We start from the raw sequence: 26,398 nt of genomic DNA on the forward strand, positions 1-26,398 counted from the left end.
CAAAACTACACTGTGTGTAATGAGTCATATCATTTGAGGCTTTGTAAAAGTTAATCAGCCTATGTAAGACAATACAAACTCCACATACAGTAGCAGGTGCCATCCATTTTTCAGATAGTCTAGTCTAGCGGACCTGAATCACCTACTGTGGCCTAATATATCTGCAACACACAGTGCTTTCTGCACCAAGCCATCTGGATTGGGGAGTTTGCAATGTGTAACACATGACATGCCTCTTCAGTCCATAGGCCAACCCACTGGGCACAGATGTCAATTCAATGTGTATTCTTTGGGTCAATTTAATTTCATTGAAATGATGTGGAAACAACACTGATTCAACCAGTGTGTGGCCAGTGGGAAGTGCTCTCCAGCGATTGAACAAAGGTGATTATTCTATTGTACTTTCCTCCATTCACCTCTGACGGTAATATATCCAGGAGGATCAGCTACAGTGTCTGACCTTCTAGTTTGTAGAAGAAAAAAAAAAAAAGAGGCTAAATTTGACCCTCCCAACCTGTGGGTGTTTAACCAGCGATGTTAGCTGGCAAATCAGGGGCCCCAGGTGACTGACTATTCCAGCTTCCCCTTGTGTCTCGGGATGTCTCTGTGTCCTTGAGCAGCCCATGCTTGAGCCCAGATAGAGGTTACTGAAAGTTTGGCTTTCCTTGAGCCTTGAGGAATGTACACAGCACCACTCAATCAGCCGACATTAGCATACCTAAGGGGTTAACGTTGTCAGCCTTGTCCATCTGTTGCTAAGGAAGGGTTGCCTGTTGTGCGGGAAACAGGGAGAGCGGTTTCCTGTTATGTAGAGCGGTTTTTAAAGGGTTGCTTTTCTCCAATCATGCAACAGATGCCCAGCCAGAAAGCCGGGCCAACAGCAAAAGCTTTTGGTGTCCTACAGAAACTGTTTTTAGAAACTTTAGAGTTCCTAGTAGTCTGGAAATGTTTGAGGGACAAATACTGTATGTTCTGGAATATTATAGTAGCTCTTACAACACAAGTTTATCATGACTCATACATATTGGAAAACGATTTTGCTGACAGAGTTCTCAGACCTATCTCACATTCAATTTGTATTAATTATATATCAATTTCAATAAAGATATCAATATTGAAAAGGAACGTTTGTTTTCTTATTTAATAATAAGTTAATAATTAGAGACACTATGAAACCACAGATTCCAAAAATATCCACTTCATGTGACTGTGATCAATGCCTCATATAGCCTTGTATACGCACACATCTAATACATCCAACTCTGTCTCAAATACATACATCAAAGGTTAATGCATTAATTTATGGTTTACATACAGTATATAGCTATTGAAATTTGAAATGTCGACTTTTTAATGATCTGAATGTAGATTAAGTGGGTTTGGTCAGTGGTCCTTGTCCGCGCGATAGACCTTCCTCCTCATCAGGAACTGCGAGAGAGCACCTCCCTTCACGAGCGCACCAGTCGCCCATCGGATGCAAGCTATGTGGACAAACAGCTGCTACCTTGACGGAGAAATCCTCGACAAGTAGCGAACACTTGGATAAACAGCGAGAGAAGGTTGTGAACTTTTGAATTTAGACGACTTGAATACTTTCAACATGAATTGGGGATAAGTTTCTAGAACCTGTGGATACATGTGGCGATTGTTTCCTGCTTGTGAAAAATATATGGATATATGTTGCTATGGTGGATGATGTTCCAAAATGAACCCAGGTACTGTATGTAATAATATTCATGTAGCGATGCGCATTCAATCAAATTGAGCTGCTATAGACTACTCATCCACCCAGTGTATTTACATAAAGGATGCTCCAAGTGTGTGTGCGTGACATAGAGAATTTCTCTATTTTGTGTTCACAACAAATTCACCTTTTCCTACACCACTTGAAATAGCATTGGATAAATTAAATGTAATTTAAAAAATCATTGCAGCATCATAGACCAAACAGGTACACAGTTTAGATTCGTTTTTATTTATTTGTATTACTTTTTCTTTGAGAGATCGCCTAATAGGGGGTCAGATCACTCTGGGTGAGAGAACAGCTATTGCGGAATAAAATTCAATGAGTAGTGATGGGTAGTGAAGGCACTCACCAGTGTCATCATGGATGTCCTGCAGCAGCCTATAGAGTGATTCATGTGGCATGTTATACTGTATGACCGATGATGTGATTATTTATTCAACTTTTGAGGTGAACCCAAAGATCTACTGCATTTCTACTGCACTGTGATGATTGGCCTATTTACTGTGTAGTTTATAGAAATATTGTTATTATTTGATGTGACATTTCATGATGTGACATTTCATGATTCCCTCACAGTCTGAGATCATATCATGTGAGCTTGGCAGAGTCAGGGTCCCAGTGTGTATTTTTCATTTGTTTTTTAAACATTTGTTTTAATTGAATTCTTGTTGCATAATTCATATCCTGTTGTTTGCAGAGGGACTTAGTGGGATGTTTGTTTTTTCTCCGTTTTATTGTTCTTTGACACACTGAAAGGACCTTTTCAGCAAAAGTGTGTGTGTGTCAGGGGAAAAATGACAAAAAGGAAGTCCATTTGTGTGAGAATTTGTACTCCTAGAAGGGTTCATGAAGGAGTAAGGGTGCGCTGTTAATGTCCTTTCCTCATGGACTTCCTGCGTGGAGTCCTCAAGGGGTGTCTGCTGGAATAGTTTATTAGTGGTGTTGGAAAACAACAATGAGAGAGAGCGAGAGACAGACAGACAGACAGACAGACAGACAGACAGAGGCAGACAGACAGACAGACAGACAGACAGACAGACAGACAGACAGACAGACAGACAGACAGACAGACAGACAGACAGAGGCAGACAGACAGACAGACAGACAGACAGACAGACAGACAGACAGACAGACAGACAGAGGCAGACAGACAGACAGACAGACAGAGGCAGACAGACAGACAGACAGACAGACAGACAGACAGACAGACAGACAGACAGACAGAGGCAGACAGACAGACAGACAGACAGACAGACAGACAGACAGACAGACAGACAGACAGACAGTCAGAGGCAGAGAGATGGACAAGGAGTGAGAGAGCATAATGCCCGCAGGGTTTAATACGTTTTGTTTCACGACAGGTACTAAATTACAGGAAGAGGGTAAGTTTTGTTTCACGACAGGTACTAAATTACAGGAAGAGGGTAAGTTTTGTTTCACGACAGGTACTAAATTACAGGAAGAGGGTAAGTTTTGTTTCACGACAGGTACTAAATTACAGGAAGAGGGTAAGTTGTATGTCACAACAGGTACTAAATTACAGGAAGAGGGTAAGTTGTATGTCACAACAGGTACTAAATTACAGGAAGAGGGTAAGTTGTATGTCACAACAGGTACTAAATTACAGGAAGAGGGTAAGTTGTATGTCACAACAGGTACTAAATTACAGGAAGAGGGGTAAGTTGTGTGTCACAACAGGTACTAAATTACAAGAAGAGGGGTAAGTTGTGTGTCATGAAAAGACTTAACAACCAGTCAGCTATCTTTGACAGGTTCTCCATCCTTGAATTGTACTAGTTATTGAAAGCAAATAGCTAGAAAACACTTGACTTGACTGTAAGCTACATGCATGCAGTGCCTGAGTCTCAAAACATGGGACTTTGATATAGGTGAAATACAATAAAACTGGGTTGTGTCTGTCTGTGCATGTCGTTTTTGGATGAACATTAACTGATGATCATGCCATTTAAGTGTAGAACAATACGTCTCTATATTCCAGTCAGGAAGATATTGTTCCTACAGTGTGTTCCCTATGGCTTTGTTGTTTTCCCAGTAGATAGCCATCTGCATATCATAGAGTTTGAGACAAATCTGCAGTTCTTCTCTTTACAAATAAAAACAAAGGCTAAGGGATTGCTTTTTATATATCCATTCAACCAACATTCAACCAAATGTTTAAAAGGGTATGGAAATATGATTCTAGGTAGGTATTGCACCTTCATCTACTACTTCAATTACTAATGAGGTTGAACATTGCAATTGGACTGAAATTAATCATACTTTTCTCTCCTTTTCATTCCAGATTTACAGAAGCGACTCCAAGTTCCCCAACCAAAGATCCGCAATCACCTAACGATCAAGGTACAGTCCAAACTGATGTCAAAGCCTTGTCCCTCTACCCGGGGTCCCAAACCTCCCATCGCCCCAAAGCCCAGACCCTCCTTATCTGAGACAGAGCAAGAGGAGGAGCAGTGCCCCCCTCACGGTCTGAGCAATGGAGACCTGACCTCCTCAGAGGAGGAACCTGAGGACCCTCAGGAGGTGGCAGAGGACCACGTAACTCACCCCACAGAACACAACCAGGAGGAAGCAGAACCAGAAGAAAACCTCAATGACATCAGAGATGATGAAGGGGGGAGTGAACAGGAGGAGAAGGGAGATGAGGTAGAGAGAGAGGGAGAGGCGTTGACCGATGCAGCCCCATTGGATAACACTAGTGCTACTGACACTCACGTTGCAGTAGAGGAGGAAAACTCTAAAGAAACAGATGACTTGAACCTTGAGAGTGACAGTAATGACACATCTGTGGACCCTGAAGATGTTTTGATGCCGTGTCTCTCAGAGTGTGAGAGAGGGAATGAAGAAGCAGAGTGTGTCAAAGAGTGGAGGGAGGAAGAAAATATTTTATCTGAAGAGACTGAAACAGCCGAGGAGCCTACTGGATGTCCAGAAGAAGATGCAGAAGAACCAGACACAGAGGATTATGATCATGGGAACTTCCCTAGTCAACCTGCCGCAGACACTAACAGTGGGCTTGAAGATGAGGACAGATCCCCTGGTGGATATTTGCAGTGCAAGGTACCCACTGATGAGGCTGAGGAAGAAGCAGAGGTTCTCTCACTGGGAGCACACTGCTGTACACACACACCCGTCTGTGAAGACTATCCCTACGACGTGATTGGCCCTTCAGATGAGCCTGTTTACACATGTGACGCTGGTGAGCCCGGTGACACAGGCGTGTGGCAGCCCGAGCGTGCCACCAAGGACCCCTCTGGGCGTTTCCGTTTCTCTGGCAGCACTGAGGATATGTTTGGGCCTTACTCTGTCATTGAGGCGGTGCCTGCTGACAGGATTCGCACCGCTGAGCCTGATGTGAATCACGACGATATATGCTGTGGTGACAAACCACACACTCCAAAGGAGATGGACACAGCAGGCACCTTTAACCAAGAGCCTTATTATGTGTCATCAGACGACGTGGCAGAGCTAGAGGATAAACAGAAACTCCCAGAAGAGTGTGAGGTCCAGGACAGTCCTGAGCAATCCACCCAAGACAGAGAAACAGCTAAGGAGGATATGGATGAATACGCAGACATCGATGACTCCCTCTGCCCAGAGGGCCATGACTTTCAGCATCTGGAGGGTGCATCATCAGAGGACTATGTGGAGATTGGGGACGATGATGAGACGGATGACACCGAGAAGAAGCAGATCAGAGGCAGGAGTATGAGAGAGAGAACAGCCAAGCGTGAGCAGGCTTTCTCCAGCCAGCGGAACAGCTGCCAGCCCCGTCTCAGGCTGTGTAACATCACAGTGCCAGCAGACCTGGACCGGACACGGACCCCAGAGCTCACCAACAGGGTGGTGTTCGCCCACACCACAGAGGCCTTCGAGGAGGACATTGAGGAGCTGGACGGCCACATCGTGCCTTATTACGAGGACTCCAACTCAGATAGTGAGGAGCACATCTATGAGGAGGCTGGCTTTGACTCTGAGGGGGAGAACTTTATCTCTAAGAGCATTGTGACGCGGTCACGCTCCTACTCTGGGAAAGTTCCGGGTTATGTCCCTGAGACGGTTCCTGAGGAGACATCAGAGTACCAGAGTACTCATGACTACTGTACTGTGGCCTTAAACCAAAATGGAGAACCTCTGGTACGTCCTGAGCAGCCTGAGATCAACAGACTCATCCCCTCTCTGAAGCCACGCCGCTTCCTACTATACCCACGCTCATACTCCGTAGAGGGTCAAGAACTGTCATCAGGCGCTCACACAGAGGCTGACCAATCGCTGAAAGAGGAAGACAGGATGAAAAGGACAGATGACACCCTCTATCTGCCATGTGTTGTCACTTCTTCAGGAAGCATTTCTCAACAGAGCCACCAGTCATCCAGCGGCATTTCCACGCCAACTTCTCTGGTGGACATTCCACCTCCCTTTGAATTGGCTTACATCACCAAAAGACCCGTCACTAAAAGCTCCCCATCCCTCCTGATCAGTGTCTCTCCTGAGTCCACAGACAACAAGCCCAAGAAGCAGAAGTCCTCATTCAAGCGCTTCCTGGCCTTGAAGTTCAAGAGGAAAATGGACACTAAAGGCTTTGGTGATGGTAGCAGCCGCTCCTCGCGCTCCTCCTCTGAGTCCAGCCACCACGGGCCAACAAGAATCCTGGACCTAGAGCGCAGGAGCACTGGCTCCCCTCAGCCCCAGTCCCAGTCTCGCATGGTGAAGCCCCAGCAGCGTCCTCCAGACCTGCCCTCAACCTTCCTGCCCTACAAAGATCACAGGAAAGGAGACCCTAAAGCCTACGGAAGCAGGGGCGTGTCCAGGGTAGAGTCCTTCGAGGAGCGCTCCCGTCGCCCCCTCATGCCCCTCCCCCTGACCAAACCCCGCTCTATCTCCTTCCCCAATGCAGACACATCAGACTATGAGAACATCCCAGCTATGAGCTCTGACTATGAGAACATCCAGATCCTCCCTGGAGGGAGACCCACCAGATCCATGACTGTCACAGAGTTCTTTGAGGACCCCAACCGCATGGTGGCCCCCTCTAATGACAACGATGGCTATGTGGATATGAACAGCTTCCCTGGGATCGACAGCAAACCCCAGTCACCTGAGCAGGAGCCTGAAAGGTACAGTAATTTGTTATACTCTCGAATGTTGGGCCTCTTCAGTGATTGTCTGAACTGAATTACCAGCACATGAAAAAAATGCCTCTCAATTTCATACAGTCTGCAGAGAGGGCTCTTCCCCATAGTACTCTGCACACACTGTTTTCTAGTGAACTGGTTTGACCAGGCTCCTTCAGTTCAACATTGCAATCTCCAGACCAGCTGAGAGATAACTGTAGCTAAAATGAACAGTGGGCTCCTGGCTGACCACACTTCTCTTTTTTGGAGAGTGTTGTGTTCTGTGAGAGATGAGCAGCCTGCTGTGCGGAGGCTCATTGGGTTTGGGAAGATGGACAATGCTTGTGGGAGAGCTTATCCCACTTTGTCATTTTCTGGATTTCAAGGTCACACCTGGTGTTGGTTTCATATGTCTTTTGAGGGGATGGAATAGCTCACAGACACTGAACACTGTAGACAGAGCTTTATGAGAGAGAGAGAAAGAGAGAGAGAGAGAGAGGTAGGAGTAGATTGGTATAATTGCTCTCCTGTCCTTGACACCTGTGGTTAAGTTTAGGATCGCTTTTATTAAAGGCAGTTTCCCCAATTGCCTCTCTTTCATTGAGCCCAGGAGGGGTGGTGAGATTTACAACAGGGCTGAATAGAGATAGGAGGAGGACTCACTAGGACCTGCTAGAACCAAATCTCTCTGTTCTCAGCCACTACTCTCTACAGCCACCTCAGGTCACCCTCCAGTCACATTTAGACACCTGTTTGATGGTGGCTGTGTTTTCATAGGGGCAGAACATTTCTACAGGCCTCTTAACAGATGTTTTATTCATTTTCACAGCAATTTCTGGGAATTTATGGTTGCGGTATGCAAAGCTGCTTATTTCACACTTATTGTGATCATTTGAATTCATTATTTATATTTTGAAAGATTTGCCTAGATGGAGTGTTCTATTAACATGCAATTACAGTATATTTTGATTAATAGAATAATTAAGCAATAAGGCACGGGGGGGTGTGGTATATACCCAATATACCACGGCTAAGGGCTGTTCTTATGCACGACGCATCGCGGAGTTGGCCATATACCACAAACCCCAGAGGTGATGTATTGCTATTATAAACTGGTTACCAACTTAATTAGAGCAGTATAAAATTAAAGCTTTGTCATACCCGTGGTATACGGTCTGATATACCACGACTGTCATCCAATTATGGCTACAGTAGGCATGTATCTTTCCTCTCCCCCAGAGCAGGATATTTTTCAGCTGTTGACGTTATCGATTGGGCTCATTGTGTGGTGGTGGTCTGAAATCTCAGGCCCTGCTCACCGATCTAAAGGGGACTATCTGTCCTGTCGCCTCGGCTGCATTCTCCCTGGAGATACCTCTGTTGCCGTGGATGCTGTGTCTGTTTTGTTTCATTTTGCTGTGTCTGTGTGTGTGTTTGTGTGTGTCTGCATTCGAATGTTAGGGTGTGTGTTTGTATTTGCCTGCCAAGCTTATGCTGAAGGGTTGACATTGCCACTGTCCGGTGGACCGATGATGGCAGGGTGATTTATTGAGCATGTATTCAGAAGTGAACACTCTTCTCTCACCACCCAATAGAGAGGAGCGAGACTGTTGAGGGCAAAGGGACAGTGGGCTGAAGTAAGACAATGGGATAATGCCCACATAAGAAGGCAAATAGTTACCACAAAGTTAGAACGTTGCAACAGTATCTTTTTTTTTACACCAGATTTGATTAATATACAACACAGTTCTCACACTGTTTAGCATAGAAAGGCAACGAAAAACACATTTTGTTTGTAAGTGTAAAGTAAGGCAGGGTAAAGAAATGCAAAGTAAGAATTTATGCAGACATGAATGAATGTGTGTGCCTGTTTAAACTAGGGTCCTGCTGGATCAGAGCTGGAGCTCACCGGGACAGACTGAGACTGTCTTACCCTTGCCAACATAGCTGTATAGGGACAAACAGAAGAGTGAGCTCTGTGAGAGAGCATCATGTCAGAAAGGAAGGCGTCTTGACTGTGCTTGTGTTCTTTTCAGAGGGCAGTCAATGTGCTTATGCAGTACCAGTAGGATCAACAGCACCAGTGAACTAATGTCATCCCACTGGAATAACCTCACAACAGACCAAACCACAATAGTCAAGATAATATATATACAGTGTACATACTGTATATATTGTGCAGGTCTTGTTATAGATGTATATATTTGTTCCATCTGCAACATATGCAAATATATTATTAGAGAGAGTGAGAGAGACCTGCCAATTATACACACACACACACACACACACACACACACACACACACACACACACACACACACACACTCACCGGACAGTTTATTAGGTACAGCACCCCGTTCACGAACATGGATCGCTCCTACAGTGAGTCACGTGGCCGTGGCTTGCTATATAAAGCAGGCAGACAGGCATCATGACATACTGTTTGATTGAACACTGGAATGGGCAAAACGAGTGACCTAAGCGACTTTGAGCGTGGTATGATCGTCGGCGCCAGGTGCGCCAGATCCAGTATCTCAGAAACGGCCAACCTCCTGGGCTTTTCACACACGACAGTGTCTAGGGTTTACTGTGAATGGTGCGATAAACAAAAAACATCCAGTTAGCAGCAGTCCTGTGGGCAAAAACAGCTCGTTGATCAGAGTGGTCAAAGGAGAACAGCAAGAATTGTGCAAGCTAACAGACGGGCCACAAACAGATAAATAACGGCGCAGCACAACAGTGGTGTGCAGAACAGCATCTCGGAATGCACAACTCGTCGATCCTCGTCACAGATGGGCTATTTCAACAGACGACCACACCAGGTTCCACTCCTATCAGCTAAAAGCAAGAAGAAGCAGCTCCAGTGGGCACGCGATCACCAACACTGGACAATTGAGGACTGGAAAAACATTGCCTGGTTTGATGAATCCTGGTTCCTGTTGCGTTGAGTCAGGATTGGGCATCAACAGAATGAGTCTATGGACCCCTGCCTGGTACAAGCAGGTGGCGGTTTTGTAGTGGTGTGGGGAATGTTTTCTTGGCACAAGTTAGGTCCCTTGATACCAATTGAGCAATAAACGTGTCCGACACTTTGTATGATTCATGCCCCGAAGAATTCAGGCTGTTCTGTAGTTCTAGATGGGTGTACCTAATAAACTGGACAGTTTACAGTGTACATACTGTATATATTGTGCAGGCAAATATAGTCTTAGAGAGAGTGAGAGAAACCTGCCCATTATTCTTATTTATGGTAAAAAGGTTTACTCGACCTTGAGATACAGCAGCATGATGGGTAAACCCCTAGTGCAGCCTGTACAAATAGTTCCTCTTTGCCTCTGTGCTGTGTTCTGTTAGTTCTACTCAGAGAGCCGTCCTGAGTGCATTGTTGAGGACGGTGGCTGTCCTCTGTGGCGAAGTGGCCGGGTGGACTGCAGGCCTGTTGGGCGGCAGGGCTACGGGACTTTGGGGCTGCAGGGAAGGGTGTGGGTACTGCAGGCCTGGAGCCAGGCCCTCTGAGGTCATTGCCAGGTCATCCCCAGGGAGGAAGAGTCCTGCCTTAAAGCCTTCCACACTGCTCTGCTGTTTACAGGAAATGCAGGATTAGGGCAGAGGAGGGAGGGAGGGAGACAAGGGTGAGTGGGTAGGGGAAGACTGAGGAGATCAGGGTCACCAGGGCTGGATTGTTTGTGTGTGTGTGTGTGTGCGTGCGTGCGTGCGTGCGTGAGTGTGTGTGTGTGTGTGTGCGTGCGTGTGTGTGTGAGTGTGTGCGTGTGTGCGTGTGCGCGTGAGCGCGTGAGTGTGTGTGTGCATGTGTGCGTGTGCGTGTGTGCGTACAACAAGACGAGGTGTTGTCAGGAATGTAAGATCTGACCTAGAACTAGAATGTTCTGATGTCTTCACTGGTAGAAGAGGGGAGGGGTTACTGGTTTTACTTTCCAGTGATGATGACATGGATGTCTTATGGTGGGTTTTCTAAAATGGTTCAACATTCAGCACCTTTTGAACCTTTTGGCATTCAGGTCCAAAAAGTAACTTTATGAGCACTTCTGCAATGGGCAAATATGAGTGGAAGATGTCGTTCAAATCAAATAGATTTACCTCAGGGCAAGGCGGCATTTGCCACACCACTTTTTAATCGTGTGTAGCAGTGCCCCATCATTTGTTTTTTAGACCGATTTGCCACATGATTTGACAACTCGTGCACAATTTCTCTGTCCTTCACATGGGACTTCTGGCTGCAGGCTCTTAAGGTGTCTTAACCATTCAGATACACGTAAATCGCAGGTCGCGTGGGTCGGGCACAAAGATCAAGGCGTTGTCTCCACTTTCCTCTGGTATTTATTTAGCAAGCGTGATAACACATCACTCCCGATAGACACAAGCAAAAACTCTTCCATAAATGTAGCAGCCTATACACCTAATCATTAGCCAAGTGACATGCTGTATTGCATGGAATTACAAGACAATTATTTAGTCTGATTAACTGTAGGCTACTAACAACAGCAACTGCATAGTCTAGCCTTCTATGTACCTCTGGCCGGGGTTAACGGAGCGGTAAAGATGTGTATTTATAGCCCTTTTATTTGTAAGAAAATGTAAATGGGAGAAAATGTGGTTTATATTAAAACTTGGGCTGACTAGTTTACTTCTACTTTTTCAATCCAAAATGATTAACTGGAATTAATCAACAAACGCAATAGCTGACATAGACTGTGACTTAATGTTTTATTAGGCCTACAGTTGCAGGGATACAAACCTGCATAAAGCATGCTTAGCCCTGTGAGTTGTATTGTCCAATCATGTTTCTGTAACGTCTGAAGAGTGATGGGTGTGGAGTCAGGCGCAGAGAGCAGAAGATACGAGGGAAAAACGCTTTAATGTCCAAAACAACCAGGAACACGTACAAATGGGTGAAGCCAAAACACAGGCGCAAACACAACCCAAGGACCACTGGTAATAACCTGGACAGCGAAAACCCAAAACGAAACAATACACCTCTACGTACAAAGCAACAAGCCCGCACAAACACAAGCGGGCTAAACAAACTTAAATAACACCAACCCCAAAACCCCAACAAGAAACAGGTGAAAACAATTAGACAAAATCAAACGAAAAGGAAAAGGGATCGGTGGCAGCTAGTAGGCCGGCGACGCCGACCGCCGACCGCCACCCGAACAGGAAGGGGAGCCACCTTCGGTGATATTCGTGACAGTTTCTTTCTCTGTGTCTGTATATAGGAAACCCCCTAGTCCTTTAAAATATAATTAATATGAACAAGTACAAGTTTGCTACACTTTGACAGAGTTTTCATCCTCCCCAAGGCCAGGAGTTTGTCCAGGAGTTTTTTTTAAACTATTTGACCTGATTAGAAAAACTCTGGTCCCATCATAGCCCATATTAAAATGTTTTACAACACATAATTGACGTCATACTGTATAAGTTCCAGAGTTTTACCTGGTTAGGTTACCAGATCAGCAAAAACTACGGGCCCCAGAATTGTTTCTGTTGCCACACCACTCTGGGATGCCACCTCTGATTTACCCTAATGTAAAGAGCAAGTGGGACCCAGTCTTGACCATTTAAACAGGGTGCTCACAGTATGACATGACACAGGCCCCACTCAAAAGACAAATAGCCTCTCAGATGCTCTTCTGTTGTTTGTGTGGATGCTCTATCATGGCAGTCACGATCATACAACACTGTCAGACATCTAGCAGAGCAACAAAACAATTTAAAACTGTTCTTGTGTTTTTAAATCCCCATCTGCGTTTACATTTCCCTTGTTGAGTCAACTAATGACCCTATTTACACTTTTCCTGTTTTCCAGAATAGCACCTGACCTGTGAATGCACAGAATACATATTTAAATGCTCAATGTTTAGCCTAATTGAAATACATATTGCAGTTGAAGTCCGAAGTTTACATACACCTTAGCCAAATACATTTAAACTCAGGTTTTCACAATTCCTGACATTTAATCCTAGTAAAAATTCCCTGTCTTGGGTCAGTTAGGATCACCACTTTATTTTAAGAACGTGAAATGTCAGAATAATAGTAGAGAGAACTACTTATTTCAGCTTTTATTTCTTTCATCACATTCCCAGTGGGTCAGAAGTTTACATACACTCAATTAGTATTTGGTAGCATTGCCTTTAAATTGTTTAACTTGGGTCAAACGTTTCAAGTAGCCTTCCACAAGCTTCCCACAAGTTGGGTGAATTTTGTCCCATTCCTCCTGACAGAGCTGGTGTAACTGAGTCAGGTTTGTAGGCCTACTTGCTCGCACACTCTTTTTCAGTTCTACCCACAAATTGTCTGTAGGATTGAGGTCAGGGCTTTGTGATGGCCACTCCAAAACCTTGACTTTGTTGTCCTTAAAACCTCTTTAGGGCTAGACACATTTTTTCTAAATATCTGCCTGACTGACATGCCCAAAGTAAACTGCCTGTTGCTCAGGCCCTGAAGCCAGGATATGCATATAATTGGTACCATTGGAAAGAAAACACTTTAACGTTTGTAGAAATGTTAAAATAATGCAGGAGTGATTATAACACAATAGATATGGTAGGAGAAAATCCAAATAAAAACCAACCAGAAATTATTTTTTTGGAGAGACCAATCTCTTATAAAAGTATAGGGGCATACTGAATTCTAGCTCCCATGATGCAATTCCTATGGCTTCCACAGCGTGTCAGCAGTCTATGTTCAAGGTTTCAGACTTGTAACTTCCAAAACAAATAAGAAATATGAGTTTTAGTACAGGGACACAGTCTTGGAAATTCGTGTTTGGGCGTGCGATGAAGACAAGACGCACCTGCCAAAATCGGTTTCCTATTGAACATACTTCTATCCATAAGAAATATTTTAGGGTATCTGAGGAGTAAATATAAATTTATTTTAACTTGTTGAAACAAAGTTTAGTAGTAGATTTTCGGATTCCTTTCTTTGCATGTTGAACGAGTGGATTACTCAAATCGATGGTGCCAAATAAACAGACTTTTTGGGATATAAAGAAGGATTTTATCAAACAAAACAACACTACATGTTATAGCTGGGACCCTTTGGATGACAAATCAGAGGAAGATTTTCAAAAAGTAAGTGAATATTTAATCACTATTTGTGAATTTATGAAACCTATGGAACAATATTTTGATGTGGGGCGCCGTCCTCAAACAATCACATGGCATGCTTTCATTGTAATAGCTACTGTAAATCGGACAGTGCAGTTAGATTAACAATCATTTAAGCTTTCAACCGATATAAGTATGCTTGGGGTCATTGTCCATTTGGAAGACCGATTTTCAACCAAGCTTTAACTTCCTGACTGATGTATTGAGATGTTGCTTCAATATATCCACATCATTTTCATACCTCATGGTGCCATCTATTTTGTGAAGTGCACTAGTCCCTCCTGCAGCAAAGCACCCCCACAACATGATGCTGCCAAACCCTGTGCTTCAAGGTTGGGATGGTGTTCTTCGGCTTGCAAGCATCCCCCTTTTTTCCTCCAAATATAATGATGGTCATTAAGGCCAAACAGTTCTATTTTTGTTTCATCAGACCAGAGGACATTTCTCCAAAAAGTACGATATTTGTCCCCATGTGCAGTTGCAAACCGTAGTCTGGCTTTTTTATTGCTGTTTTGGAGCAGTGGCTTCTTCCTTGCTGAGCGGCCTTTCAGGTTATGTCGATATAGGACTCGTTTTACTGTGGATATAGATTATTTTGTACCTGTTTCCTCCAGCATCTTCACAAGGTCCTTGCTGTTGTTCTGGGATTGATTTGCACTTTTCGCACCAAAGTACGTTCATCTCTAGGAGACAGAACGCGTCTCCTTCCTGAGCGATATGACGGCTGGTCCCATGGTGTTTATACTTGCGTACTATTGTTTGTACAGATGAACGTGGTACCTTCAGGCGTTTGGAAACAGCTCCCAATGATGAACCAGACTTGTGGAGGTCTAAAAACATTTTTCATAATGTTCTGAGGCCTTGTCTGATTTCTTTTGATTTTCCCATGTCAAGCAAAGAGGTACTGAGTTTGAAGGTAGGCCTTGAAATACATCCACAGGTATGCCTCCAATTGACTCAAATGATGTCAATTAGCCTATCAGAAACTTCTAAAGCCATGACATCATTTTCTGGAATGTTCCAAGCTGTTTCAAGGCACAGTCAATTTAGTGTATGTAACCTCTGACCCACTAGAATTGTGATACAGTGAAATAATCTGTCTGTAAACAATTGTTGGAAAAATGACTTGTGTCATGCACAAAGTAGATATCCTAACCAACTTGCCAAAACTATAGTTTGTTAACAAGAAATTTGTGGAATGGTTGAAAAACAAGTTTTAATGACTACAACCTAAGTGTATGTAAACCTTTCGACTTCAACTGTATATACCCCATCAAATCCTTGGAAAATGGGGACATGTACGCAGGTCTTTTAATAGAAAATCTCTGTATGCTCTTCTGAATTTGTCACAGTAGATTTAAGTCCCAGGTATTAAGGAAGACACTGGTTGCAAAGTCAAAGATATTGCCAGCATAATTATATTGCTGTGTAATGAGCATTTTAAAGTCTTTAAAGTATTGTTTGTATTGCCAGTTTTCCTGATGGCAAAATGATATACAGTGTAATGAGGGCATGTATTGCATATTGAACCAGGGAAACATAGAATTTTAAATGTGGAATAGTTATCTAATAAGTAACCATTAGGCTTCCTATTAAAGCAGTGGTTGAGCTGGAGTTAACTCTTGAAATGACCCTTAGTAGGCAGTAAAAGGCAAATATTTCAATCAAACTGTTCTGTGATGGTTTATGTATATTGTCATTAATGTAGCTCTATAGTACTTGATTGCTTTATGTGTACAATTATGTCCTGTGTGCCTAGACTCTGGGAGAGAGAGTACAGTACTATTCAAAGAGTGAGATATTATTGGAGAATCTGAGGATTGTGATGATCTCTGGTGTTGGTAAAATAGGGCCTTGTCTTGAACAGTCGTATATGGGAAGAAGTGCTGCTGGAGGCAGGCAGGTTGCTATGCAGAAGTTGTGCTTTTACTTACAGTAGAAGATGGGTGGTGCACAGATAAAATTGGCAATATTTACAAATAATTCAAACTATACATGTACATTTATTGAGACATGGATTGTATATGTGTGCCATTCAGAGCAAGACATAAGAATTTTGTGCTTTTGAACGAAGGATGGTAGTAGGTGTCAGGCGCACCAGTTTGTGTCAAGAACTGCAATGCTGCTGGGTTTTCACACTCAACAGTTTCCTGTGTGTATCAAGAATGGTACACCACCCAAAGGACATCCAGCCAACTTGACACAACTGTGGGAAGCATTGGAGTCAACATGGGCCAGCATCCCTGTGGAACGCTTTCAACACCTTGTAGAGTTCATGCCCCAACGAATTGAGGCTGTTCTGAGGGCAAAAGGCGGGGGTGCCACTGAATATTAGGAATGTGTTCCTAATTTTTGGTATAGTCCATGTATAAAAGTAAGCAGACATGATCTTAATCAGAATCCGTTCACAAAGGAAACACCATTTTATTCACAATTCACAGTCGATGCATAGTAGTGAAATCCAGGTAGTTCACGTACTCTAGCCTAGAACGTTATACAGGAACAGGACATTAGAAACAGACGAGACGCTCCAAGAACTATCAGAAAATAAAATACACTTGATGGATAGAGTCTTGCAAATGTTCATGTGTGTGTAGTTTAACTTGGGAAAACAACATCTAACATGTTCAATGCAAAAACAAAACACTCTCATTTGGCAGTAGAGCACACTATGGAGAGATGTGCCTAGTGTGTCTTGGGCACAATATGCACCACAGTAGACACATGTCATATGGAATCAGGGAAACATATTTGAATTTTAAACGTGAAAATAGATCATGAAAATATATAATTTGTGCTTCATAATATATAGGTGGTGCAGGAAATGACTCTTTAGTCCAGACACTGGGTGAGAGAGTAGGTCTACTAGTCAAAGAGAGATTATATTGTTGGAGAAGCTGAGGATGGTGATTTAACACTGGTATGACAGAGTGCAAAAACTGAAGCAGTGGTCACAAGAAAATGTATAAGGGACTCCCCATATTTTAAATACAGTAACTATGAGCTCATAGGATTCAAAGGTTCATAGACCCTCCCCTCTGGTCTACTCACCATCACTGTGACTTGGCCCCACAGGGGGATAGAGGGAAGTCACAGATGAGTAATGTCTTCTAGAGACCTCTTCCAGCCCAGTCAATAGCACCCGTGTGTGAGCCTACATTGTGGTGTGGCCCAAATGAAGGATGACTGTGTCTCAGTGAATATGAAGTCCTGCTAGGAACTCTTTTAACATTTGGTACTCAGAAGCTGAGAGGTTAGATATGCAGTACAGGCCTGTAATAGCCTCTGTCTTTATGGGGTGATCTCTTATAGTTATCAATATAACATGCTCGTTATACCCTCTACCGCAATGTATGTGTGTGTGTTTCCTTGTAAATCTTGGTACAGGACAATATGTGTGCGCCCATATGTGTTCATGTCAAACTGTGTGTGTGTGTGTGCGTGCATACGCACATGTGTGTGTGTGTCCCTCTGGTCTGTCTCTCTGTGATGAACCTGTTCACAGCAGGATCCCAAAGCAGACACTTCTTCTCATGCTATTAATGCCCCTGCAATCTGTCTCCCGTCATCCATAGTATTACTGTAGGAAGTAGACACACACACACACACTCAAACGCAAACTCACACAGCGGAATGGCTATTACATGCAAGGGCAGGAGGAGCGGTGCCTTGAAAAATGAAGAGCACATTTGACTGTCTTCTTTGCACTCTTGCAGCCTCTATAGTAAAACGTTATGTTTCTCTTCTCTCCCTGATGTTGCAGTGCCTACACTGAGCCTTTCCCAGTGAACCATACTCCAGCAGGGCTCTCAGCTGAGGAGGACCATGGACGTACCTCAGAGGAGGAGGAGGAGGGAGGAGTGGAGCATGGCTACGACAAACAGGTGAGACATCTAGCAGGAAAGACAATAGACTATGTCATTTTATGAACATGTATTAAGTCACAGGTTTCACAGATCTTCAAAGATTTGGGAATAAAACGGTTGTGAGCTAATTTTTCTAAGATGGATGACCTTTACTTGTATTATCCACAAAATAATATTTAACTTGGCTACCATATTCAATGATGTGACTCACTTTCTGTACAAACTCCAGGTTCCTCCTTCTTTCTATTCAATCAGCCATTTTATAGCAGCCCAGAGATGGACCCCACCCCATCCCTCTGCCACAATAATATCAGCCTGGCTCTGGCCACGTGACTCACACTTCCTTGTTTTATTTTTCATCAAAAGGAGAGAAATAGTTGAGCCAGTCCCAGGAACAGTTCTCTGGATAGTGGGGTTTGGTCACATTCTAAGGAAGTGAGGATCAACATACTAGTCCGGTTATATTTGTACACTGTTCTGGTTTAGTAAAAAACTAGAAGAGTAAGACTAATGGCAATAATTCCCTAAAATGTGTTCATGTTTATTTTAGGTTCTAGAGGTTAAGAGGCTAGTGATTACATCGTTGTCGCCACGAACACAGCCAGTCAGCCTCTCATACATAATGCATCTGAATTTAAACCTGTGTATTTGAAAAATCTTTCTCGTCTATGCTCCACACTAATGAAATAATCAGTCTTATTTTGACAGCAGAAAATCTAAAACAATCTGAATTTGCTTTTCCTCAATCTCCTGTTCCCCACGTAGCTGTTGCTATTTATGTTTCACAGGAATAAGTGCACACATAGAGCCTTTTAACATCAGCTCTGTTCATTCATCTCATGCTACTTTCCCTTCTGTCACGCAGATTGATGGGCGATCCAGAGCCTTCTACGTCGCCAAAGAGCTGGTGGATTCTGAGAGACTGTGAGTAACTCTTTTAATGGATTCAAAATCCTCCCTGCTTTAGTCAGGCCATTCACCACCTCTCTTGTTCTCTCTCTTTCTCTCCTCTCTCCCCTCTCTGTCCTCTTCATCACTGTTTTCACAAATTCATTGAGCAGCATCCACAGCAACCCAAACTGACAGACAATTATATTTAAACCATCAAGCATGAGAACCCGGGGATTATTGTGTGATAACTCCCGAGGCCCAAAGGGAAGCCGAGAGCCGGGTAACGGCCCTTAGGAGGGCCTTATTTATTTTATAAAATGGTTGCCAACATATAGTAAATGTGGTTTATTTCTTCCTTCCAACAGACGATATAGCCCAGGCAAAAGCCAGTTGTTCATTCTGAAGTTGCTAACCAAACAGGCTGGTCGTTTATTCTATTATCATGTTTTGACCAATGATCTATCTTGGCACTACCCCACCATTCTAAAAAAATATTTAGGAAAATCTAGAAATGCATTTATTAATGTTTTTACCACGTTTATTATATTACAGACACCTTAATGCTTACTTTTAAAAGCTATAGTGTTACTGTCCCCACTACAACAACAAAATACTTAAACACATGTAATTTTGTCCTTTAAAGATGAATTGAAATATTCCATGAATTCCTATGGAGGACTGCTCCTCCTGGGTAGTGCCAATATGGCTGACTGGGGGCTTCAAAGACTCTCACTTGCCAGTACTTAGCATCAGGAATCCAGGGTTTATTTACATCATTGGTTTTGACCCAGTCTTTCATTCTATTCATTCCACTTTGTTATGCTAAACAAGCCATTGGCATGTAGCTAGCTTCCACGGGGTCAATGATGACGAGAGACAAGCAATTCAATCAATAATTATTTAATAAATATAAATAGGAAACAAGAACTTCAGAAAATAATGATTTAATAAATATAAATAGGCAACAAGAACTTCTTAAAATAATTATTTAATAAATAATTTAGAAATAGGCAATTGTCGAGTCAATTCTACTGTATTAGTGACTGTATGTTTGTATGTGTTGTTGTATGTGTCGAACTGCAATGCTTTATCTTGGCCAGGTCGCAGTTGTAAATGAGAACTTGTTCTCAACTAGCCTACCTGGTTAAATAAAGGTGAAATTTAAAATGTAAAATAAGATAGCTATGGAGGATAGCTAGGCTAACATTGTTATGCTAGCCAACTAAAGCTAACACACAATCACATCAATCAGCTGAAGTGACAGCAAACTATGTGCATATTCATTTGTTTTACCTTTGTTTTTATTACCAATTCTTTGGATATATCCATTATAATGATCCTGATAAGTGAATTGGCCTGGATCAGAGAAGCTGTCAGTCTAGTGAAGTTCAAATGCGTGCCACGGTGGAGATTGCAAAAATATATATAATAATGCTTCATGTTGCACAGGTCAGATAGGCACACACCAAGGCTTACAGTGCCTTGCGAAAGTATTCGTCCCCCTTGAACTTTGCGACCTTTTGCCACATTTCAGGCTTCAAACATAAGGATATAAAACTGTATTTTCTTGTGAAGAATCAACAACAAGTGGGACACAATCATGAAGTGGAACGACATTTATTGGATATTTCAAACTTTTTTAACAAATCAAAAACTGAAAAATTGGGCGTGCAAAATTATTCAGCCCCTTTACTTTCAGTGCAGCAAACTCTCTCCAGAAGTTCAGTGAGGATCTCTGAATGATCCAATGTTGACCTAAATGACTAATGATGATAAATACAATCCACCTGTGTGTAATCAAGTCTCCGTATAAATGCACCTGCACTGTGATAGTCTCAGAGGTTCGTTAAAAGCGCAGAGAGCATCATGAAGAACAAGGAACACACCAGGCAGGTCCGAGATACTGTTGTGAAGAAGTTTAAAGCCGGATTTGGATACAAAAAGATTTTCCAAGCTTTAAACATCCCAAGGAGCACTGTGCAAGCGATAATATTGAAATGGAAGGAGTATCAGACCACTGCAAATCTACCAAGACCTGGCCGTCCCTCTAAACTTTCAGCTCATACAAGGAGAAGACTGATCAGAGATGCAGCCAAGTGGCCCATGATCACTCTGGATGAACTGCAGAGATCTACAGCTGAGGTGGGAGACTCTGTCCATAGGACAACAATCAGTCGTATATTGCACAAATCTGGCCTTTATGGAAGAGTGGCAAGAAGAAAGCCATTTCTTAAAGATATCCATAAAAAGTGTTGTTTAAAGTTTGCCACAAGCCACCTGGGAGACACACCAAACATGTGGAAGAAGGTGCTCTGGTCAGATCAAACCAAAATTGAACTTTTTGGCAACAATGCAAAACGTTATGTTTGGCGTAAAAGCAACACAGCTGAACACACCATCCCCACTGTCAAACATGGTGGTGGCAGCATCATGGTTTGGGCCTGCTTTTCTTCAGCAGGGACAGGGAAGATGGTTAAAATTGATGGGAAGATGGATGGAGCCAAATACAGGACCATTCTGGAGGAAAACCTGATGGAGTCTGCAAAAGACCTGAGACTGGGACGGAGATTTGTCTTCCAACAAGACAATGATCCAAAAATAAAGCAAAATCTACAATGGAATGGTTCAAAAATAAACATATCCAGGTGTTAGAATGGCCAGTCAAAGTCCAGACCTGAATCCAATCGAGAATCTGTGGAAAGAACTGAAAACTGCTGTTCACAAATGTTCTCCATCCAACCTCACTGAGCTCGAGCTGTTTTGCAAGGAGGAATGGGAAAAAATGTCAGTCTCTCGATGTGCAAAACTGATAGAGACATACCCCAAGCGACTTACAGCTGTAATCGCAGCAAAAGGTGGCGCTACAAAGTATTAACTTAAGGGGGCTGAATAATTTTGCACGCCCAATTTTTCAGTTTTTGATTTGTTAAAAAAGTTTGAAATATCCAATAAATGTCATTCCACTTCATGATTGTGTCCCACTTGTTGTTGATTCTTCACAAAAAAAATACAGTTTTATACCTTTATGTTTGAAGCCTGAAATATGGCAAAAGGTCGCAAAGTTCAAGGGGGCCAAATACTTTCGCAAGGCACTGTATATAACCCCCACTGCACCAAACCAATTCATGTCTAGATGTTTCTAAGTTAATGTTAAGTTTATACATGCCTGGCTGGGCCGTGGGACAGTGGATGCGCATTGATCCTTGACATTTAATCATGGTAATCGTTTTACTACACTGAACAAAAACAAAAGAAATGCTCACTAACAGGGATGTAAACAAATTTGTGCACAACATTTGAGAGACATTTCTGAGATCTTTTATTTCAGCTCATGAAACACGGGACCAACACTTTACATGTTGCGTTTATAATTTTGTTCAGTATATGTAAATCATGGGAAAGACTTTGCACCTTGTTCTTTTATATCTTGTTAAAATCTCCTACTATGTCTGAATGGATGTGTGAATGGATTCCCATTCAAGCTGACAATACAATATCACTAACTCTCTCGTTGTTTTTCAGACATGTAAAGGCCCTCAAGCTCCTTCAAGAGGTAAGATAAACAAACTGATCAACATCACTGTCAGTGAACAGACTAGAATGTATTATGGAAAAAGCCCTCTGAACACTACAATTAAAGGTCCCAAAAGCCATTGATAACATCACTTCCTGTGTGTCTGCTCCTTGGTTTGTGGTGGTTCTCTCCAGCTGTCAGCCTGCATGCACTGTGCTCAGGTTTATCAGTGTTGTTCCAGCTAGGTTGACTTCCTCGCCTTGACAACTTAGGCTGGTCAGCCCAGGGGTAGTCAGCCAGAGGATGACGCAGAAACGTACGCACCAGGCTTTGTTTTGGATGTCCTTGCACAAGCGCTCAGGCACAACCAAATTCGTTGACACCAGGGTACCTGACAAAGGTCAGGAATAGGTCAACCTTTTATTCAGTTATGCCTATTGTAACTTCACCTCTTCAATACAAATGTTGGTACAAGATGGCAAGGGGATTGGTTCTTTGTACAAGTTGTCCTGGGCAGGAAATACAGCCGAGGGAGACATTTTGAATGAGGGCAGTGCAGTGAGGAGAACAAAAGGTTGAACTGTTGATTCCCAGAGGTCAGTGATGCATCAAACACAGAAGTGTCATTCCTCTCCATTATTCTGTTCTGCATGTCAGAGTAAGTGTCCAGTCCAGATCCCATCAGGGTTGGCTGAGAGATGGACATATCCCAGTAAGGCACTGAAGCTCAACCTTCACATTTAGGATAGATTGAATGTGGTACTCTGAATAATTAATCTGATCCCATTTTGTTCTCAGAAGAATATTGTATGTAGAGCTGGTGTGTGGTTACTTGGATAGTTGGAACCTGACAGGTTGAATCCAGGGAACCTCATCATTCATACTGGATACCCTTGAGCAAAGGCACAACCTGAATTAGTTAGTTAGGTATAGACCCATGATTTATGATTGTTTCATTTGAAAGCTGTAGTCTATGCAATTTGATCCAATTCAACAAGCTGAGTGATACATTTACTCTCCACTCTAATGATCGTACTCTATATCATTATCATAATGATATTTATGGTATTTTTTTGTTTCTTTGTTATGAGTCTTTCATGTGAAGATCATGAGCATTCTTATTGTCTTTATGTTTTTTTTCATTTATTCTTAATCCTGCACACTTCCCATGTTTTTTAATACTGAACGCAGGTAGTTTAACCTTGGGTTTTTACCTTCACAATAATGTTATTATTTAAGCTACTTGTCCCTCATACCCAGAGCCGCCTCTTCCTGTAGGCAGACTATGCACTGCGTGTGGGGTCCTGTGGCAGCTAGGGGGCCCCTGACCAAATAAACTCAACTTACTGTTGAGTTAGAAAAGCAGTATACACAAAGTGTAATTTTGAAATTTGGTAGTACATTGGCAGGTCTCCTCTTTTTATGTCAGTCACCGACAGTCGCTCAATGATCTAATTTCAGATTTTGATTGCTAAATAATGTAGTAATCTAGCCAGCTATCTAAACCTTGTAGGCCTAATTATCACCAAATTACTCACTAAGCACACAGGGCATGTGCCCGGGGGCCCTGACCTCCACAGGGCTGCCATTGATTTTGTTAGTCACTCTCACATAGATATCATTGTACCCGGCTCCACAAGGGGGCAAAAGGGGGCTCAGTCCCCTCAGTTGAAACGTGTGCCCAATACGTTTTAATTTTATGTTCCAATATAAAAATAGGAAATGTATTACTCAGCTTGTTTAATTGTTATTTTACTGCTGCTCTTTAATTACTTGTTACCTTTATTATCCATATTTTCTTAAGGTTGTATTCGGCGCAAATTCTATTTTTCCTATTTGAAAAATGTGTGAGTGACAGGTTGGCATAAAATCTGTATATGCGCTGTATCAGCACAATGGACATAACTCTCTGTGATGATGTGTGTAGGGGGGCTATGGAATGCCACTGGGGCGCAGGGTTTCTGTTAGCCTCTAATTGCCGGCTTTTGGCCGATAAAATAAATGAAAAGCCGATAAATAAAATTGTTGAGGGCTGCCCTGCTGCAGAGGAGAGAGAGAAAGTGAGAGAGGAGCCTTGGCCTAGGCTGCTGCTGATTTCTAAGATGGAGGCCTTTTTCATTGAAGTAAAAAGAAAGTTAGAGAGTATGCTATTAGGGCCCCACAATGGAGGTGTCATAATACCCCAAAAACCTAGTGGTCAAACAGGGAAATGGTACCTATCATTTTTCCCACGGGGAATTTTAGAAACACTTAAAATAAGGGCTGTGTTTCGTGTACACCTACCCTGGCGTGACGTTTTGATAACCATTTAAATCTCTTGGACAAGGTGACTTTTATCAATATATTCGGCTCTATTAACTCTCAGATTTTGAAATGCTAATTAGCATCAAAGTAGACATCACGCAAGACTACAAATCCCTGCAAGCTCCTGTACGTCATGTCTAGCAAACATCTTAGCTAACAGGTATTGTGTACACTTAAAACTTGCACAAGACAGTTCAAAGAATTGTCAGTTTAAAGAAATTTAGCCAATCTATCCATTACAAAATGTAACTAACATTAGATAATTAACCCAGAGATCATTTTTTTTAATGATGACATTTTTTTAGGATAATATTGCAGATAGATTGTGGCTTCTATCAGTGTAATTGTCTGCATCATTTCCAAAACACATTTAAAAATATATATATATATATTTTTTAAATATGTTTTCCTTCTTTATTATTTTCCCTTAACCCTGCCACCCCTCCCCTAATTGGAGTAAACTAATAAAATATATTTTCCTTCTTTATTATTTATTTCTTTATTATTTATGGGAACCATACAAAACACCAATATAGAAATATTGAACTAGAACACCCCATAGTCACTGACCTACTACACCATAGAGAAACAAGGGCTCTCTATGGTCAGGGCGTGACAGCCTGTTGTAAAAGAAATATGTTTAGCATATTGCTGTCATTTGTTGGGTACGTTAGGTGCTAGCTTTTCTTGGTAATTGATGCAATATAGCGTGTTCAAAACGTTTGTGAAGGTTCAAACCATTTCACAAGTGTTTTGTTTCATTCTGTTGGGCATTTTCTTTGGCCAAACGTTGTGTTTGCTGCAATATAATATCCTGCTTGTATTTTCCCCATAAATAATGGCTTGACTTACTTTTGATATTACCCTAATAAAGTTGGGGAACTTTTATGAAGGTTTGTTGTGGTGTGGCTACTAGCCGATTATACTGCAAGCCTATGGTATGAAGGCAGGGCGCACAGGTGCTCCAACTGATTTCCGACAGTTTAACTTTTTTTAATGTTTAATGTTTTTGGCCTATCAGTTACTCCTATAATCTAAAAATATCATGCTTATCTTTATAAAAAATATTCTAATTGAAAATGTACATATTAGCTTCCTCCTGCTTTTTTAAATGTTAATACAGTGGACGCCTAATCCAATAGGCCTTGTAAGCAATGCCCAATGCATTTAGTGCTCAAATCTCCAACAGCTGAATCGTGAGGTGAACAATTATTGTTTTAGGAAAGTAAAAACCAATGAAACAACAGGCTATAAAGTTTTGCATATGCAAAACATTGGAACACAAGGAATGGTGTTTTTGTACAGTGCCTTCAGAAAGTATTCATACCCCTTGACTTGTGTTACAGCCTGAATTCAAAATGTATTCAGTATAATTTTTTTCACCCATCTACACACAATACCCCACAATGACAAAGCGAAAAGTTGTTTGCACATTTATTGAAAAATAAATACAGAAATATCTAATTTACGTAAGTATCCACACCCCTGAGTCAATACATTACCTTTGGCAGCGATTACAGCTTTCAGTCTTTCTGGGTAAGTCTCTAAGAGCTTTGCACACCTGGATTGTACAATATCTGCACATTATTTGTTTTGAAAATTCTTCAAGCTCTGCCAAGTTGGTTGTTGATCATTGCTAGACAGCAATTTTCAAGTCTTGCCATAGATCTTCAATCCAATTTAAGTCAAAACTGTAACTAGGCCACATAAAGTGAATTTCTTAGTTCACTTTAGTTCCTTATTGCAAACAGGCTGCATGTTTTGGAATATTTTCTATTCAGTACAGACTTCATTCGTTTCGTGTCATTTATGTT

General features: G+C 42.2%; 1 protein-coding gene across 4 annotated transcripts in view; it reads left to right on the top strand.

The window, feature by feature from the left end:
• The first annotated feature begins 1,432 nt into the window (after positions 1 to 1,432).
• Positions 1,433 to 26,398, top strand: part of LOC110494508 (FYVE, RhoGEF and PH domain-containing protein 5) — a 67,964-nt gene continuing 42,998 nt past the window's right edge. For 2 of the 4 annotated variants that reach the window (XM_036950580.2, XM_036950581.2), the window contains exons 1-5: positions 1,433 to 1,715; positions 4,050 to 6,882; positions 17,773 to 17,893; positions 18,741 to 18,799; positions 22,289 to 22,319. In XM_036950580.2, the coding sequence (XP_036806475.1) occupies positions 1,706 to 1,715; positions 4,050 to 6,882; positions 17,773 to 17,893; positions 18,741 to 18,799; positions 22,289 to 22,319 (3,054 nt within the window). In that variant the 5' untranslated portion in view covers positions 1,433 to 1,705. The remainder of the gene's footprint in view (positions 1,716 to 4,049; positions 6,883 to 17,772; positions 17,894 to 18,740; positions 18,800 to 22,288; positions 22,320 to 26,398) is intronic. The other 2 variants (XM_036950582.2, XM_090205993.1) reach the window with 1 other exon arrangement.

Source organism: Oncorhynchus mykiss, chromosome 17, assembly GCF_057628025.1.
Source record: "Oncorhynchus mykiss isolate SJ-2025 chromosome 17, ASM5762802v1, whole genome shotgun sequence".
NCBI classification, from domain to species: domain Eukaryota; kingdom Metazoa; phylum Chordata; class Actinopteri; order Salmoniformes; family Salmonidae; genus Oncorhynchus; species Oncorhynchus mykiss.